Genomic DNA, 19,065 nt, shown 5'->3' with positions numbered 1-19,065 from the left:
GGCAATGAGAGCCAAGGCCAAAGTTTGAATTACTATAACCTGTTCTGGTTTTGCACGACAGGAGGATTCATGCTAGGAATGTAGTTGAATTAATTTGGCAAGGCTGATAATGGAGGTTCTTAAAAGGTAAATAGACTAGACTCTGTAGGTAAATATCGACAAGGTGAATAACTCCTCTCACCTCCTTGAGTCTTTGCTCAAATCTCTCTCCTCAGTAGGCTTACCCTGATCACCTGAGAGGGAAGGATCGAGAGGTTGGGTTGGTAGATGCAAACTATTACATTTAGAATGGATGAACAACAAGGTCCTAATGTGTAGCACAGGGGACAGCACTGCATCTCCTGGGATAAACCGTAATGGAAAAGAATGTATATATGTATATGATTGAGTCACCTTGCTGGTACAGCAGAGATTGGCATAACACTTCAATTAAAAAACGAAACATTCACCCATCCTCTGACCCCTGCACTCTCTGAGTTGCCTTTCGATAATCTTCCTCCTTTTCCCACAGCACTTATCACATTTGATATAATTTACTTACTCATTAGGTTTTTTATTTATTGTCTGTCTCCCATCTTACAACATAAGCTCCTCTCACTAGGGTGGCCTTGTTCACCAATCCTTCCCAAGCACCTGGAACATTGCCTGGCACATCGTTGGCACTCAGTGATTATTTGTTGAGTGAATGAATCCTAAATTAATAAACTTCAGAATCTTGTCCAGAGCAGGAACAGATAGCTTAGGTATAGGTAACATGGCTTATTTCTGAAAGAAAAGTCTGATCTTTAAAACTGCCAAGATAGTGTCATCTGTTTGTAATGTAATCTGGAGCAGTAGGGAGGTGAGGGAAAGTGGTTTCTCTTTCCTTAGTATATTGCCTAAAGGTTTCTTGCCTTAGACACCAAATTGGGAAGTAAAACATGGGTCCTTTTGAGTTAATTTCTTGCCTAGAAAAATGTTATTTCATGTGGTGATTAATTCCTGTGCTTTAATAATTTCTCTCTTTCTTTCTCCACAGACCTTTGTAGTATTAAACAGAGGGAAAACTCTCTTCAGATTTAGTGCCACGCCTGCCTTGTACATTTTAAGTCCTTTTAACCTGATAAGAAGAATAGCTATTAAAATTTTGATACATTCATATCCTTTTCTGCAAATGTGGAGTGAGTGCAGCCGTCCTGTGGTCCCTGGTAGTTTCTGAATGTCCACCACCTAATTGTATATTAACTATTTTATCAGTGGTGTAGCTGACTATTCCTCCAGTCAGAACTGCTAAAGCCTTAGCTGAGCTTCAGCAGATTCTTTTTTCTTAGGATGATATCACGGGAATCTGGAATTTTGTGGGTATCATTAAGAGGGACAAGTTAAGATGGTAGCTTTGCTGCTGCTGCTAAGTCACTTTAGTCGTGTCCAACTCTGTGCAACCCCATAGACGGCAGCCCACCAGGCTCCCCCGTCCCTGGGATTCTCCAGGCAAGAACACTGGAGTGGGTTGCCATTTCCTTCTCCAATTCGTGAAAGTGAAGTTGCTCAGTCATGTCCGACTCTTCGCGACCCCATGGACTGCAGTCCAACAGGCTCCTCCGTCCATGGGATTTTCCAGGCAAGAGTACTGGAGTGGGGTGCCATCCGCCAAGATGGTAGCTTTACTGACGTCTTAATTTTTAGAGCACTCAGACTTTAGTAATTTCATAACAAGTTATATTATTCAGCTTTTTTACATATTAAAGCCCAATTAGAATTTTTGAAATGCTACTATAAATAATTGAGCGAGTGTTTTAGAGATCTTCTTTGATTTCTTAACCACAAGTTTAGAAAGTAAGATAATCTCTCAGATTAAATGGCCTCTTTGGTGCACAGGTTTAGATCTAGATTGCAGGATTGATACGAATTTTTTATATATATTTTTTCTCCCCTTAAAAGAAAATGCCAATTTACTCCTGCGGCTTGACTTTGTATCTCATTAATATAGGAGAGCATATGACAGATGAAAAATTACGTGATGGGTTTAGCAACTTCACTTAGTAACTTTAAACCTTCATGGTTGGTATTTAATTGGACAGTACTTAGTCCCATGCTTCAGAGTTTTGTATCCTCCAAATAGGATGAAGAAACCAGCAGTTGCTGCTTCATAAACAGGTTTGTTAAGCTTTTGCACCTTTTATTTTTGTTAAGAATTTAGCAGCCTGATCTGGAATTTGTGAGTTTTGCAAGCAACATAGTTCTGAAACCTAAAGGTTTATAAGAAAATAAATAATTCACAATGGACTCTTTCCTTTCTTGTTGGATCAGAGGATGATGTTTTTTTCTATTCTAACCAGAACATGTGATTATTCCCTGAAGAAAAATCCAGCTGTAGGAAGAAAAAAATCCAGCTGTAAGAAGTGTTCTTCCTTTTTAAAACTCCACTAATAGAATGAAGGTAGTGAATGTCACTAGCAAGAGAGAGTGAATTAGTAACAAATGAGATGTGACTTCTGTGCAGTTTTAAGTAACTCGTATTGATCTAAAGCAGTTTAATTCTTCTCAGTAGACAAGAACATGGAGAAGGAAATGGCAACCCACTCCAGTGGGTTGCCTGGAAAATCCCATGGACAGAGGAGCCTGGCGGGCTACAGTCCATGGGGTCGCAAGAGTCAGACACAACTTAATGACTAAGCCAGACAAGAACAAGAAGGGCTGAGCAAGATCTTGGATGGAATTGAAATGGCAGCAAAATGATTTGCTACGCATAAACATTCCTGGACACTCTCAGAAAGATCAGATGGATTTGCCTTGTTACCTAATTCTTAGGAGTACGGTGGTACAGATGTCCTTAAAATCCTTACTCAGTCCTTACCACAACTGGTTTCTCAAATTTGACAGATTCAGCAGACATTAACTGTTGCCTTGCCCTGCAAGGACACAGCCCTTTGAAGGGCTATGGAAAAAAAGTAAAGTGTTAAATACATGAACATTTCCAATAATTGGTAATACAAGATAATTAACAATAAATGACTTCTCAATAACATAGATAAGATTTAATTTGTTTTTCTCATCTGATGACTTTGGCATCTGGCAGACTGCAAGATTTCTGGTTATTGGGCAGAAAGGTATTTAGAGGCATAAATGGTAAGAAGGAAAAATGTTTATCTAAAAGGAGAACAGTGACAACCCTTTTGAAAAAAAGAGTGGCCACCCTGCCATGTCCACTCACATTCTCTGGCCGGGTGTGGATACATATGGTGGCGCTCATATGGTTCATGGTGGTGGCCACAGTTTTCATTATCACCTTGCCTTTTCCTCCTCTGTGCTTTGTCTCCTTTCAGGTTACTGATTTTAATTCTCATGATACTTAATGTGAAATGTATTTGCTTCCTGAGGATAAAAGCAGGCCAGAGTTTGTGTATTCTCCCTTGACTCTTTTCTACAGTATTTAGCATGATCATTATGTGCACTATTTTGACCAACTGTGTATTCATGACTTTTAGTAACCCTCCTGACTGGTCGAAGAATGTGGAGTAAGTAGCTCATGTATTTATTTTTCTGCTCACTTGTTTTAAATATTTCTGGTTACTGCATCTTGCACTGCACAGCTTATCCACCAAGGAAGAAAATCATTTGCCCACTTTTCATGTGACAGAGATGGATGAGGATACATGTGGAATTTAGGAAATATCCTTAGACATCAACTCTGGAAATTATTATTTCTAGGTTATTACCCATTTTTTATTTCACTGAGTGGGTGAGAATACATCTGCAATTTAGGAAATAAGTATCCTTAGAAATCAACTCTGGAAATTATTGTTTCCGGAGTATTGCCCACGTTTTATTTCATGGGTGAGGATACATGTGAAATTGAAGAAATATCCTTAGAAATCAACTCTAGAAAGAGAAAGGCTGCCGTGGAAGTGACGACTCACCACCTCTGCCCTTTGCTGTGGTAGCCTGTGTTAGCCAAAGCTTTGACCGGCCCATCACCATCTTCTATTCTCAATTCCTGATGATACTGCCTTTTTCTCCAGCTTTAGCTTTCCTTTTCTTGTTGACTTGTTTCAAGTGAAAATGAGCTCTGGGGCCTCCTGCTGGGTGGCCATACAGAGCTATTCCTTTGTGATGCCCTTCAGGACCCAGTGCCACATTCCAACTTTCTTGGTTTGTGCATTTCAGTCATTTTCATAAGATGCATCCCTTTCTCTTCCTCACTGCCTTTCTGCTGCATCAGTTGTGTCCTTCCTGTTTTGTCTCTGTAAGTGAGGCTGCATGTCTGCAAGTGTTCTCTTAGAAGGTTCATTTAAAGTTCCTTTCTGTTAAGAAATTGCCTCAAGCTATCCATTTCTTCAACAGGTACACGTTCACAGGGATTTATACATTTGAATCACTAGTGAAAATCATTGCAAGAGGTTTCTGCATAGATGGCTTTACCTTTTTACGGGATCCATGGAACTGGTTGGATTTCAGTGTCATCATGATGGCGTAAGTTCTCTGCTTACTTTATTGGTGTTCGGGGTGTGTGTGGTTGTACTCTTGGGTGTGTCTGTTTGACAGTGTAAGTCTGAGTTTATGGGCTTAGTTGTGTGAGGAATTAAAGGATAACCATGTAAAGTGGTATGGACATGTGTCTGATTCTTTCTTATGAAGGCCTCTGGGGGTTCAGGCAGTGGCAGTGTGTGCATATGGGAAAGGATGAGCAGATGGGAGCAAAAGTAGGAAGTGATTTTCTATTGCAACTCCTTTATATTTTGTTTCCCCCTATAACATTGACCAGGGTACACACAGTTACCACTAGGAGGCCTTGGTGAAGACTTCCTATTTTTTAGGTGTAAACCTTAGGCTGGAACTCAGTTTCCTAGGTATATTATGTTACATGTAATTTCTTGAGGCTGTCCAGATGTTGCAGAATTCAGAGCACGTTTTGGAGTCAAAACATAAGCCAAGTATCCAATCTGCTTACTTCCTAAAGAATTGCTGACCAGAGCTTCAAACTATTATTACTTGGGAGCAGTGTAACCCCACACTGGCATGCTAGCCACTCTATGTAATTAGTGTTGTTTTAACAACGAAAATGTATCTCTTCAGGAAACTTAGATGGTGATAGAAAAGGTGTAGCAGACTTTATTTGTATTTTCATGTTGGGGAAAGTGTTTCGTGGGTTGGTAGGGGGTAAAGGTGTAGTGTAGATTGTGTGTGTGTTTGTGTGTGTGCACACAGCAGATATGTAAGAGATTGAGTGCATTTGTGTATGTTTGGGTCTGAGCATCTGATACAAAGATGTATTTCAACTATAAAGTCTGAATGAATGATATACACTGAACATTTGAAACTGGAACTTTGACTTTCTGTTATATTAAGAAAATTTCTAGCTTTCCAGAGTTATGAATACACACTGGTGTTCATTTAAAATGTAAGTGTCCTCGCTAGGCACGGAGCTGGTGATTAAATGAATACTTAACAGAATATTGGCTCTGATCCCATGATCTGGTTTTTCCTGTATGTCACAAGCTAAAACTTCATATGTAGGTATGACTGCAGTGATACGCAGATAACTCTTGGATAAGTCATATATGCAGACATGTAGGCATTTTTTCCATTGTCAGCGAGGAAGTTATTTTAATGTAGATTTGTTTACATGGGGCTCCTGCTGCAGAAATCTGTCTCCTTTTCCTAAGAAATTGTTCACAAAACTTGGAGACATAAGCCTTTGAATACCTCCTGGCCTTCTTTTTAACTGGAAAAAGAGAATGGACTAAGAGTAGTCATTCTGATTGGGATCTGCACATCATGATGCTGCGTGAGAAAGCCCCAGGAGCCTTCTGGTGGTATCGCTTCTTTCAAATACACTTTGGATTTCTCCTTGCCCAACTGAAAAAAATAAAATGTGTTCCTTAAATGCTTGTATTTGAAACTTTTCTTTTTCAAGGAAAAAAATGAAATCATATCTTACTTATAAGACCCTTTCTTACCCCTATTCTCAAACCCTCGCCCAGTGGTACCATTACAAGTTAACTTTGGTTTGATTCTGCAGGTATATAACAGAGTTTGTAAACCTAGGCAATGTTTCAGCTCTACGCACTTTCAGGGTTCTGAGGGCTTTGAAAACTATTTCGGTAATCCCAGGTAAGATGGCCCGGGGTTGGTGTTAGGTGTTGGGTTAGGGCCCTGACGTGACGTATTGTACTTTTTGTTTTGTTGTGGTTTCGTTTTTTTCCTTTGGTGTTTGTGTTTGTGTCCGTGTTTGTCATTTGTGTCTGTGCGTGACCTCCCTTACTACAGATATGTGACAGAGTTTGTGGACCTGGGCAATGTCTCAGCGCTGAGAACATTCAGGGTTCTCCGAGCTTTGAAAACTATCTCTGTAATTCCAGGTGAGAAAATTTAAACACCAGACTGACTTTGCCTCATCTCCTCTTATGTCCTCCATTTGCTCTGTCCACCACATCCTGAAGCAGCGTCAGCACAGCTGAGATGGCCTTGCATTTCGCATGTTTTTCCCAGGAGATGTTTTCTGGAATGGCTCTTTGGTCCTTAAGCCAAAGTTGCTCTGACAGTGCTTGCAAGGCATGCAACCCCCATTCCATCCATGCTCTGAAAAAGCACGTGCTTAAGAGTCACTTGGATCTTAAGATACCTGAAAAAATTGTCACGGAGCTAGCTGTCTGTTTGAATATGAATCATTTGCTTCCTAGCCTCGTGGAATTACAGTAATTTTAACATTCGCCATCATTCCATTGCTTGTGATTTCTAGGCTTCCTGTCGCATGGTTTGCTGATGGGATGTTATTCGAAGAATTGCACTTCTACTGTTACTGTGTTAATGGAATTATTTAATCACAGAAGAGCCCTTACCCCATTGACTAGTCCAGTGTTCCAGACAAATTTAAGAGCCTTGGTGTTAGTGACCTGAACTTTAATAATCACTGTATATCACATACTGTTGCTGTCTAATTCACTAGAATAAGAACCAGTAGATATCTATGACATATATATTCAGAGACCATTCTCAGACATAAATCCCAATGAAAGCTTATGTGGGTGCCATTAAAAAAAAAAGTTAAAGGTAAGATAAGATACATCTAAGCACATGGGCAAACAGAAAAGTACAGAAACTTTACAAGGAAAAAAAACGTAATCAGGGGCTAGTTGAGAGGTAGTTGATTGACAGTCTTTACATTTTTTGCCACTTTTTCTTGATTCTGATTGAGAATGGTTCTTAACCTTTTGAAGGTTTTGTATCCTTTTGAGAACCAGGTGAAATTTCACAGGCACCACCTTCCCAGCAAAGCCCATCGATGGCCCCCCGAGGTTGAGATCTATTAATTTAATTCAAATCCTTGCTGCCCGGTAATAACTATTTTTCGGAAGACCAGTCTTGAAATCTGGAAGGAAAGATATTTTAGTTAGTAGACTAACTAACATGGCAGAAACATGGCAGAAGTCTAGACTGTGTTGTCGCTGGTTGGACTTTGGTTGCATTCAGGAGTTTTTAGGGAAGGAAGACTCCCAAGAGGCCAGGCTTTCCACTGCAGTTTTGTGGAAACAGGAACATGAAGGACAGAGTCATCCTATTCCAGGCATCGCATGGCTCTTCTTGTGGCTGCACCAAAAATACTCCTCTTTTCTCCTTTTCAACGTTATCTAGATATCACATGCAGACAGAGGGAAGTACAGAGGTAGAATTCTGCTGACTTGAGAACCTCAGGGCGGTAAACCTCAGTTTCTGCATTTACAAACTTGGGCCATGAAGTGGGCCCATAAATTATGACCCTATTGAGAATGAATTACTTTATTTTTAGCAGTGGTAGCTTACTTCTTGTCAACCAGAGGCTAGATGTCAGTGGAGTATATTCTTTTTTTTTTTAAGATTTTTTTTTTCATATGAGCCATCTTCAAGGTCTTTATTGTGTTTGTTACCATATTGCCTCTGTTTTATGGGTTGATTTTTTTTTGGCAGCCAGGCATGTAGGATCTTAGCTCCTCGACCAGGGATCGAACTCACACCCCACATACGGGAAGGCAAAGTCCCAACCACTGGATCATCAGGGAAGTCCCCTAGAGTATATTCTTATTGGCAAAAAACTATAACTGTGACTTATCAAAGTTTAGTTCTTAGCCATTTTATTAATAAATCCATTTGACAGAAAATCCAGCTCATTCTCTAGGTACCTTTCTGAAACTTGTTGATGGCAGCCTACCCCTTAAGCAGGCCTTGTCTTTTTTTTTTTCTTTTTGTAAGACATCGATACCACCAAGTCTTTACTGTCATTTTTCCTTTGGTCTCTTTCCTCCTCTGGCCTCTTTTAAATATGATGCCGTGTTTTCTGCTCACTTCCCCCAGTGTACTCCGCAAGGCATCTGTCCCTTTATGTTCTTGTGATCTCAAAACTTCTCTTCCAGAACTAAATTGGAAAGCTGTGCTCTCCTCACTAACTAGGGCAGCAGATGCTATCTCTGCTCCAGCTCTTAGCCTCTGTCTCTGTCTCTGCTGTATGATTAACTTCTGACCACAGCATTTCTGCAAGATAGCTCTGACTGATGTCACGTTGTTTATCCTTAATGTTCTAGTTTTATAGGTATATATTAATGTCTAGTTTTAAATTCTGTATTATAAATATATATCTATAAACACAGTGCCTGGCCTGTAAGAGCGCTCTATAAATGATTTTAGCAGTAGCAATTATAAAGAAGAAACCTAAACCCAAGGAAAGTTTGTGTGAAGATTTAGACACCAACTTCACAGTTTAGAATAAATTATTGGATTCCTATTTCTAGAAGCACCTCCTAGTTGAGCTGGCTTTGGGAGATTTTTGACAATAACTTTAAGGGATAATAAAGTCAAAGATACGGTCAGTTCTTAAAGTGTGACTTTTTATCCCAAGTTCTTTTGCTCTTGATTCTACTTGCGGAGAGCTGTTGCCCTGTGCCTACCTGCCTGTTACCCAGGTCTCCTTCCGTGGTGGGAATACCAGTCTGAGTCAGTGGACCTGAGCCACGTCTTGATTGGAAATCTGAGTCATTTTGACTCCGCTGTCACAGAGCGGGGCCATAGCCCCCTCTGAATAAAAGCCATTGCTTTGCGTACCAGGTTTTCTCATAGGCCACTTCAGTGGAATTGTTACTTTCTTTGCCTTCTCCTGCACCCACTTTGACTGTAAGCTTTTGCCAAAGCTGCCAAAAACAGAAGGGAGACCTACCACAGAACTGACAAGGGACCTATAAGATCTCACGGAGTTCTCAACTCCCTTTTTGAGAGTTTTTCCTTTCCTAGAGCACTTGTCCTGCTCACCTGGGCTGATGTTGTCCTCCCTTTTAGCATCTTTGGTAGACAGTCTGGATGTGTCAGGGCAGCCAGGACTTCCTGAAGATTGGAGAGTACAGTGTATCAGTTAGCTCCAGCCTTTTATACAGGATGCTTCAATTTAGACCATTCTTGTGGGCTTCCCTGGTGGCTCAGAGGTTAAAGCGTCTGCCTGCAATGCAGGAGACCTAAGTTCGATCCCTGGGTTGGGAAGATCCCCTGGAGAAGGAAATGGCAACCCACTCTAGTATTCTTGCCTGGAGAATCCCATGGACGGAGGAGCCTGGTGGGCTACAGTCCACAGGGTTGCAGAGAATCAGACATGACTGAGCGACTTCACTTTCATTCACTTTTGTGGCTTAGAAAAGAGTGAACTCATATTCTGATCCTCTTTATTTGCTAACTCAAGACTTGGATACCTATCATTCACGATGTCCCTTTGCTTTGACTCGACTTGAAGAACAGTGCCGCGCGAACTGTGCTAAAGGGATCAATTACAGGAAAAGACCCTGTAAAAAATGTCTTTCGGTCTGGAACTTGCCAGATTCAACTTGACATTGAAGTACTCTGTATAGAAAGTTGTATGTCTTAAAACTTTGTTTTTACTTTGTATGTATCTGGGTACAAAAAGGAACTTCTGAGTGACTGTCAGAAGTTTCATCCTCTGTGTGCTTTGGCCACGTGCCACAGGACTGACATGCCCCCAAGATAGGGTAGACATCTTAAAGCAGGTGTCTCAGAGTTTCCTTAGAGAGTAGCACTTACTGGTATAAATAAAACTGATTGGGAGGGCCTTGCTGTTGGTCCATTTTCATTTCCATCATCATTGAAACAGCCTCTGAAAGCACTCCGTTCGCCATTTGGCTCTCTTTAGAGCTGTAATTTCTTGATTATTTTTCTCTTGGGTTTGATATTTCTCTTCTTTCATTTCTGTTATCTTCTCTGTCTCTTTACCTGTGGCATCAGATACAAAGCAGGGAAAATGAGAGGTCCTTCTCCCTCTCAGCCCAGTATTTACAAAGAAAGCATTTTTTTAAAATGTCCCCATTATGAATGTAGCAATTTCTACTGCATAGTAAAGGGGGATAGAATGCATTTTAAGAATGTATTCAGACTCATCGTTTCTTTTAAAATACTCTGGTTATTAATCCAGTAGCTTTTTTATTTCTCCTTTTTCCACATTGTTCCTCCAGGTAGACAGCTGAAGTGTACCACCATGGTCCTGAGTGGAACACCGAGGGCTCGTGGGATCTCCCTGCCCCACCACTGGGAGCTAGTTTCATTGTGGTCAGACTTTGTGATACGAATCTATCTGGTCTTGAGTAAAGAAATCAAGGGCCCCCAAGTCTCTCGCACGTTACTCTTGATCTTATGAACCTCTAATAGCTATCATTGCGAGGACTGAATCTGCAGCAGAGAAGGTGACTGGGTGCCACTGTACCCCAGGACTTGCCTGGACGAGCCAGACTGTGGGACTGAGGAGCCATTCCTTCACTATTGTGAGGGCTGCGTGTTAACGGCTGTTGAGGCCTGTTCCGATGTTCATTTTGTAGCAGGAATAGCTCGTGTGGCTTCAAACCCGTTTCTCAACCTGAGTCACAAACCAGGAAAGATAAATTGACTATTTATAATCTGGCATCAGCCTGGTGGAAAATCTTGTTCCCAGTATGCACAGCTGATTTCTCTGGATTCAGCACGTAAGCGGGCTTTGTTCATTTATTCAAAGGATCGCTGGGCATCAGGAAATGAGACAGGAGGTTCAGAGGTGCCTTTGGACATAAAATTCTGTGGGAGCAGCTTCACTTGCTTCTCAGAGTTCTTTAAGTGTCCCACTTCCTGTCTGGTAGCTGACCTTTCTGTACATTAAGTCCAGCTGCCTTTCCTTGTTCTGTAGTAAATATATTAACTGCTTCTGCTCAGACACATCCCAGTGCTAGTTAATGTTAGCCTTTTCCAAGAGTTCTCACTGTCCAACTTGCCCCCACGTGGCTTCTGTTGCACACTCTGTTGTGTAGGAGTCATATGAAGGAGCATTCTGCTCTGTTTTGGATAGTCAGTTTTCTTGCTTGTTCTGGTATGTGGTATTGTGAACCAGCAGAGGAAGTAGACAGCTTATCCTTACAGCCAGAGCAGTGGTATTCTCCAGTCCTGCATGCATCAGGTCAAGAATTCTGCCAGCAATTTCTTACTTTTTTTGGCCTGTGTTGCTGGTTGCAGGGGGAGCACTTTTGCTTGGCTGCATTAACTAGTATGTGGCAGCCACTGCTAGCCAGACTATGAAGGTTAAGCTTAAGAAAAGCACTGAGGGCGTCATCTCCTTAAATTGGCATTGATGTCTGCAGATATGGTCGTTTGCAATTATCAACTCCTATGGAAGGAAGAAGAGTCTTGGCTGATGCCTGAGTGAATGCAGTGACTGTTTGCATTGAAGGTTGCTGAGTCACTGTGTGCTTACCTTTACCACAGACATCAAGCTAATCACCTTTCTTCTTCCTCTGCCTCCCTCTGATTTTCTCCTAACAATCTGGATGAGAATCTTAGAGAGTAAACTTTTTGGATGGCCATTCTGTTATTTAGTGATCAGTTTTGTTTAATTAAGATTTGTTCCTTTGTAGCCCTATGAATACCATTTCCAACTTAAGCTTCTATTTTAAACTTCTTGAAAGCTGAAAGAACTTCACCAAGTTGTTGATCAGACCTCAAAGCAGAACATGAAAAATATTTTTTACCCCTCTGGACTCATGTTTATGGATTTCGTCAGCAGTGGCCTCTGGTTTATGGAGAACAGATGTTGAACCAGCTGATTGTGAGTGTTCAGGTCCATCCCCAGAAAAACGAGGAGTTCCATGCAGGGTTGGTGTCTTAGTTGAACATCTCTGGTTGCAAGTAGAAAGATACAAACATCCTTCAAGGACATTGAAGGCTGGAATGTTTTGGGGCTTCTGGAAGCCAGTGAAACCAGAACACAGAGCCAGCAAGCCCCAGACACCAAGGGCTACTTTGTCTTCATATTTCTCTTCTCCTTGCATCTGTTTCCTTTTTCTGTGTCTAGGCATACTGCCTTTCCTTCTTAGACATATCCTAATATAACGATAGAATATGGCTACGACCTAGCTCCCACATTTATTTATTATCATTCCCACCACTTGAAAGGCTACTGGACTCTCTCTTTCAGTTCCGTTCAGTTCAGTCTCTCAGTCGTGTCTGACACTTTGCAACCCCATGAATCGCAGCACGCCAGGCCTCCCTGTCCATCACCAACTCCCGGAGTTCACTCAAACTCACGTCCATCGAGTCGGTGATGCCATCCAGCCATCTCATCCTCTGTCGTCCCCTTCTTCTCCTGCCCTCAGTCTTTCCCAGCATCAGGGTCTTTTCCAATGAGTCAGCTCTTGGCCAAAGTATTGGAGTTTCAGCTTTAGCATCAGTCCTTCCAATGAACACCCAGGACTGATCTCCTTTAGGATGGACTGCTTGGATCTCCTTGCAGTCCAAGGGACTCTCAAGAGTCTTCTCCAACACCACAGTTCAAAACAATCAGTTCTTCGGCACTCAGCCTTCTTCACAGTCCAACTCTCACATCCATACATGACCACTGGAAAAACCATAGCCTTGACTAGATGGACCTTTGTTGGCAAAGTAATGTCTCTGCTTTTCAATATGCTATCTAGGTTGGTCATAACTTATCTTCCAAGGAGTAAGCATCTTTTAATTTCATGGCTGCAGTCACCATCTGTAGTGATTTTGGAGCCCAGAAAAATAAAGTCTGACACTGTTTCCACTGTTTCCCCATCTATTTCCCATGAAGTGATGGGACCAGATGCCATGATCTTCGTTTTCTGAATGTTGAGCTTTAGGCCAACTTTTTCACTCTCCTCTTTCACTTTCATCAAGAGGCTTTTTAGTTCCTCTTCACTTTCTGCCATAAGGGTGATGTCATCTGATGCATATCTGAGGTTATTGATGTTTCTCCCGGCAATCTTGATTCCAGCTTGTGCTTCTTCCAGCCCAGCGTTTCTCATGATGTACTCTGCATAGAAGTTAAATAAGCAGAGTGACAATATACAGCCTTGACGTACTCCTTTTCCTATTTGGAACCAGTCTGTTGTTCCATGTCCAGTTCTAACTGCTGCTTCCTGACCTGCATACAGGTTTCTCAAGAGGCAGGTCAGGTGGTCTGGTATTCCATCTCTTTCAGAATTTTCCACATTTTATTGTGATCCACATAGTCAGAGGCTTTGGCATAGTTAATAAAACAGAAATAGATGTTTTTCTGGAACTTTCTTGCTTTTTTTGATGATCCATCGGATGTTGGCAATTTGATCTCTGGTTCCTCTGCTTTTTCTAAAACCAGCTTGAACATCTGGAAGATCATGGTTCACGTATTGCTGAAGCCTGGCTTGGAGAATTTTGAGCATTACTTTACTAGTGTGTGAGTTGAGTGCAATTGTGCGGTAGCTTGAGCCTTCTTTGGCATTGCCTTTCTTTGGGATTGGAATGAAAACTGACCTTTTCCAGTCCTGTGGGCACTGCTGAGTTTTCCAATTTTGCTGGCATATTGAGTGCAGCACTTTCACAGCATCATCTTTCAGGATTTGGAATAGCTCCACTGGAATTCCATCACCTCCACTAGCTTTGTTCGTAGTGATGCTTCCTAAGGCCCACTTGACTTCACATTCCAGGATGTCAGGCTCTAGGTGAGTGATCATACCATCATGATTATCTGGGTCGTGAAGATATTTTTTGTACAGTTCTTCTGTGTATTCTTGCCACCTCTTCTTAATATCTTCTGCTTCTGTTAGGTCCATACCATTTCTCTCTCTTGCCCCATTCCAAATTCCTGGAATTCAGGATCTAGATTTAGGTCAGATGTCCACCCTGACATCTAATTACTAAGGGAAGGTCGCTTCTGACAAACAAGGCTGCTGGGAGCCTGGCCTTATGGAATAGAAGATGGTTTGAGCTCATTGCCTAGAATTTCCTGTTGTATGGGGCTTGGAACTATCCAAAAAGTTCCCAGCCAAGGAAAATCAGATTCGACTTATGCTCAAATTATGTGTTTTTAAAAATGAATTAATGTCACAAATGCATTGGTTTGACTGTTTTAAAGTTTATCCTCTTGTTACTGATACAGATAACAGCTAACAACTCAGTTCATGAAAATAGAAGTAAAAAGTGGCTTGAAACTGTCATCAAGTGTTCAGATAGGTGATTGTCTGAGCCATTCAAGAGAGACTGCTGTATGAGTTCTTCATAAAGAAGTCCAAGAAAAGAAACTTTACAGCCATTCTTCAGTGACCTATCAACTACTCTTTTTTTTTTAAATTTATTTTTTATTGATGTAGAGTTGAATTACAACATTGTGTTAATTACTGATGTAAAGCATAAGTGACTCAGGTGTACATATATATACATTCTTTTTATATTCTTTTCCATTCTGATTTATCAACTACTCTTTTAAAAAAAAATTACTCTTTTTGAAAACGTAACTGTGTCATTTTAGGGACCTAGAACTGAGTTATTGACCGAATATACACCTGCTTCAACCCAACCAAATGTAGCAAAGGACTTCTCTGTTCCTTAGCAACTTACTGAAATAAGTTCCATAACACGGGGACAATTTTTCCTTCTCTATAGCTGCCTTTTATTTTATACCACCAATACCTTCTTACCTAACTGCATGATAATGATACACAGTTTCCCAGAACTTTAGGAATAAAAGATTGAAACTCCAACCACTTAATCGCTAACAAATATCTCTACCCTACTTTTAAAGGCTTTTAGCTTCTCCTCTGCCCACTGCCAGGTGTTCTTAGGCTTACCCATGTCTGGTGTGTGACCTTAAGTTTGTTCCGAAACACAGCGCATCTTAAACAGAGGCTGAGCCAGGACCAGAATTCCCGCTTTCTGATTCCTACCTTGTGCTCTTTCTGCTCAGTCCTGTGAGCAGAAGGAATCAGGCTTGAAATGCCTTATGTGCTGGAGCCCAGGCAAGCTCTTCCTAATCCCTTTGGTGGCCACAGCCTCCAGGAAAGGCCCACTCTGTGAGAAAGCACAGGCCTTTGCACACTGTCAGGTCTCCACAGTCTAACTCTTGGCTCTTTTTACTTTAATTTCTCTTCCACGTCTTTCAGGATATCTGTGTAAGAGAAAAGAAAATTTCATATTCATTTACTCTTTCAATAAAGAACTTTAAAATGTATTAGTTGTATGGCCAAGACCACCACAACATTGTAAAGTGATTATCCTCCAATTAAATGCACACACACACACACACACGCATAGTAAGTGCCTGCTTTGTGCCAGGTCTTGTGCTAAGCACTCATCCATTACCACTCTCAGGCTTAGCTTTGAAAATTCTAGGTGGTTACTTGCAAAATACAGCAAAAGAAGAGTCATGTCCACATCTCCCATTAGATCACCATCGTACAAGGTTAGCCTCTCAGTGATATTATCCCAGTCATACCTCTTGGAGGAGGGCAACATGTGGATAACAGTGATAGCTAACAAGATATAAGTACCTGGCAGTGTACTTGGTATTTAATATTCATTACCTTATTTAAACCTCATAACAAGCCAACGAGATTGGTATTGTCAATATCTTTTTACAGATAAGTAAACTGAGGTTCAGACAAAAGTGGTTAACATTTGAGTTATTTACTGTGTGCTAAGGGTTTATATTAGTTATGCTTAATTAACCCTCACAACAGCCTATGATATTTAACTATAAGTATCCCCATTTTCAGAGAAGGCAATGGCACCCCACTCTAGTACCCTTGCCTGGAAAATCCCATGGATGGAGGAGCCTGGTGGGCTGCAGTCCATGGGGTCGCTAAGAGTCGGACACGACTGGGTGACTTCACTTTCACTTTCACATCCCATTTTAGGGATGAAAATACACATCCCAAGAGGTTAGGTATATTGCTCAGGCCACACAAGTAAGTGGTATAGTTTGATTAAGATTAGTAATTATCTACCCAGACTCATACTTTAGAGCCAGGATTAGGATTTCTGTAGAATTTCATTGGATATTCTTGCTTTCAGAAGTAACTTAGGGATAAGCCCCCTCTTGAGACCTGTGTGTCAAGGCTCTGTGTCTGCCTCTGTCCGTCCTGGTGTTTCGGCTCCCCGGGAGTCCTCAGTGCTCCCTTGGCCATGTCTTACAGGTCGCTGATGTGTGGGCATGCCCAGGAGAACCGCGTGTAGACTCAGTCTTGATCCAAACGTCGTGAACCCACAACCATACTTTACTTTGTCTCCTGTCACTGATCTCTCCCTGTGCAGTTAAGAAACCTGCCTGCAGATTTACGTTTGAAACAGTGGCTTGCCTTTAAGCCACCAATTCAAGTGGGTTATATGTTTTTTAAAAATCTAGGACAGAAAAAAGGTCAGTTATAGAGAACAGGACATATATGTGATGCAGAAAACGTGTAATTTTTAGTGAAAAGACAAACCACAAATACTGAATTGATAATAATTAACCTTTTCAATACATTGGCATTTCCAGAGCTCTTGGGAAAATATTATTGGACCTTCTCACTTATTGTTGGCTTTGAAACTTCCCCGTAGTTCTCTTTCCAACCTGGATGCCTCCTCTATTCCTGTGTGGGCTAAGCCATACAAATACAGCTGTGAACAAGACAGATATAATTAATTATGACCATGATAAATGCTACAGAGGAAACTAATAGGTGCTATTAAAATAGTAATAGTAGAGGAGGGAGAAGAGTTGTGAAGACAGAGAAGGCTTTCTGGGGGAATTGCTATTTAGCTGAGAGTGGAGGATGAATAGGATGCAGGCAGGAGGGACAAGAGAATGGAGGAAGCATTCCAGGCAAAGGGAACAGCAATTGTGGAGACACCCGGGCAAGTAAGAGCTTGACTCATTTGAGTCGCTGAGAAGCAGTCAGAGACAAGAAAGCACTTCCAGGAATAAAAGAGCCACATACTGGAGAAGGGACTTTCTTTTCCAGAAGTATTGACTTAAAAATTGATGCTCCTGGGAAAATTGATAATATTGCTGACCCATTGTTATTCCCGTGGTATAAAAGATGAAGTGGCCATGTTTCAGGGGTGGTGCTGGGGGGAGGAGTAGGAGCCATGGCTGAGGGGCAGGTTGGGGGAGGTGGGGAGGGCTGTGGGGCGACTCTCACTCTGGGGGTTCTCTCCCCTCAGGCCTGAAGACCATCGTGGGCGCCCTGATTCAGTCTGTGAAGAAGCTGTCAGACGTGATGATCCTGACAGTGTTCTGCCTGAGTGTCTTTGCCTTGATCGGACTGCAGCTCTTCATGGGAAACCTGCGAAACAAGTGTGTGGTGTGGCCCATCAACTTCAACGAGAGCTATCTTGAAAACGGCACCAAGGGCTTTGATTGGGAAGAGTACATCAACAATAAAAGTAGGTAGCCCTTTCTCTGCAAGAGTGGGGAGAAAGTCTGTCTCCAGTACGAATGACGGAGCTACCCCTGGGCTGTACAAAAGTGCCTGGGCCAGAAAGAAAGGCCAGGACTGCTGGGAGGAGCTTTGTGAACTTTCTCCCGTTCCTTGAGGTCAGATTATCTTCAGAAGCTGGCAAATATCAGCCCTCTCACCCCTTCTCTCTTTTCTCTCCCTTTAAAAGGATAAGTGAAACTTTATATTTTGCTCACACGTACCCCTGAACTTTTGCTTTGGAAAATCGAGCTTAGAAACTTGATGAAAAATCCTTTTTTTCCCCTGAGATATTTAAACATTTAGAGTATACCTGGGCTTCCCTGGTAGCTCAGATGGCAAAGAATCCACCTACAGTGCTGGAGACCTGGGATTGATCCCAGGGTTGGGAAGATCCCCTGGAGAAGGGAAAGGCTCCCACTCCAGTATTCTTCCTGGAGAATTCCATGGACAGAGGAGCCTAATGGGGTACAGTCCATAGGGTCACAAAGAGTAGGACACGACGGAGCGACTTTCACTTTCACTGTTCACTTAGGTTTCTTAAAATTACTAAGACCTTAGCAAGCAGTCTGGTCTAGGGAGTCGAGTAATCTCCAAATAACTGTTTGATCCTATCACAGTTTAGGAGTTTTAACAAGTTCATTTCAGGAACCAGAGCATTTGGGTGTTACTCTTAGGAATATTTGGTGTAGTAGTGTACACGTGTGCAAAGTCGCTTCAGTGACGTCTGACTCTTTGTGACGCTATAGGCCATAGCCCACCAGGCTCCTCTGTCCATGGGATTCTCCAGGCAAGAGTAATGGAGCGGATTGCCACACCCTCCTCCAGGGGGTCTTTCTGACCCAGGGATAGAACCCGCGTCTCTAAAGACGCATTGGCAGGGGGTTCTTTACCACTAGCGCCGCCTGTACTTGTATGAAACTAGAGAGGAAAGTTAGCAGGACCACTCTTAGTCACTCTTGAGGAAATAAAGGCGGGTAAGTATCCACAAGAAAGTGTTCAAAGGGGATTTCAGGGACACAAACAGGAAGGGGAAACATGTCTTCTAATTTAAAATAGGACATGGTTACTAGTGATCAGTTTATCTTTGGTAAAGAGAAGTTATAAGGATAGAAGGGTAGAGTTGTATAAAGGGGTAAAGAACTCAGAAACCTCTCTTTTAGACCCTTTGTTTCAAGTACTGGAACGTGGCATATAGATCTGAAGTATTAATACAAGTAGAAATCGGTGTCTGAAAAGAACATTGCATTAAAGCCCACGTGGCAGCACTTTTCATTGTTAAATACATATAGGAAAATAGTTAATGGGAAGGAATTCTTATCAGGTTTCACTGCTGTCAGAAAAGATTTATATGAGCTAAAATCAA

General features: G+C 41.8%; 1 protein-coding gene across 7 annotated transcripts in view; it reads left to right on the top strand.

Annotated features, from left to right (window-relative positions):
* The first annotated feature begins 2,028 nt into the window (after positions 1-2,028).
* The window catches only part of SCN8A (sodium voltage-gated channel alpha subunit 8), a 94,970-nt gene continuing 77,933 nt past the window's right edge, over positions 2,029-19,065 (top strand). For 5 of the 7 annotated variants that reach the window (XR_015163640.1, XR_015163641.1, XR_015163642.1 and 2 more), the window contains exons 1-4: positions 2,029-3,497; positions 4,324-4,452; positions 6,002-6,093; positions 17,446-17,667. Coding sequence is in view for 4 of the 7 variants with exons in the window: in XM_086399370.1 (XP_086255496.1) it covers positions 3,418-3,497; positions 4,324-4,452; positions 6,002-6,093; positions 17,446-17,667 (523 nt within the window). In the remaining 3 variants the exon portion in view is untranslated. Of the gene's footprint in view, positions 3,498-4,323; positions 4,453-6,001; positions 6,094-6,249; positions 6,342-17,445; positions 17,668-19,065 lie in introns of all 7 variants that reach the window. The other 2 variants (XM_086399371.1, XM_086399373.1) reach the window with 1 other exon arrangement.

This window comes from Bos grunniens, chromosome 5 (genome assembly GCF_055505025.1).
Source record: "Bos grunniens cultivar Pamir isolate PY7600 chromosome 5, Bosgru_T2T1.0, whole genome shotgun sequence".
NCBI classification, from domain to species: domain Eukaryota; kingdom Metazoa; phylum Chordata; class Mammalia; order Artiodactyla; family Bovidae; genus Bos; species Bos grunniens.
This window is presented reverse-complemented; position numbering and strand designations above follow the sequence as displayed.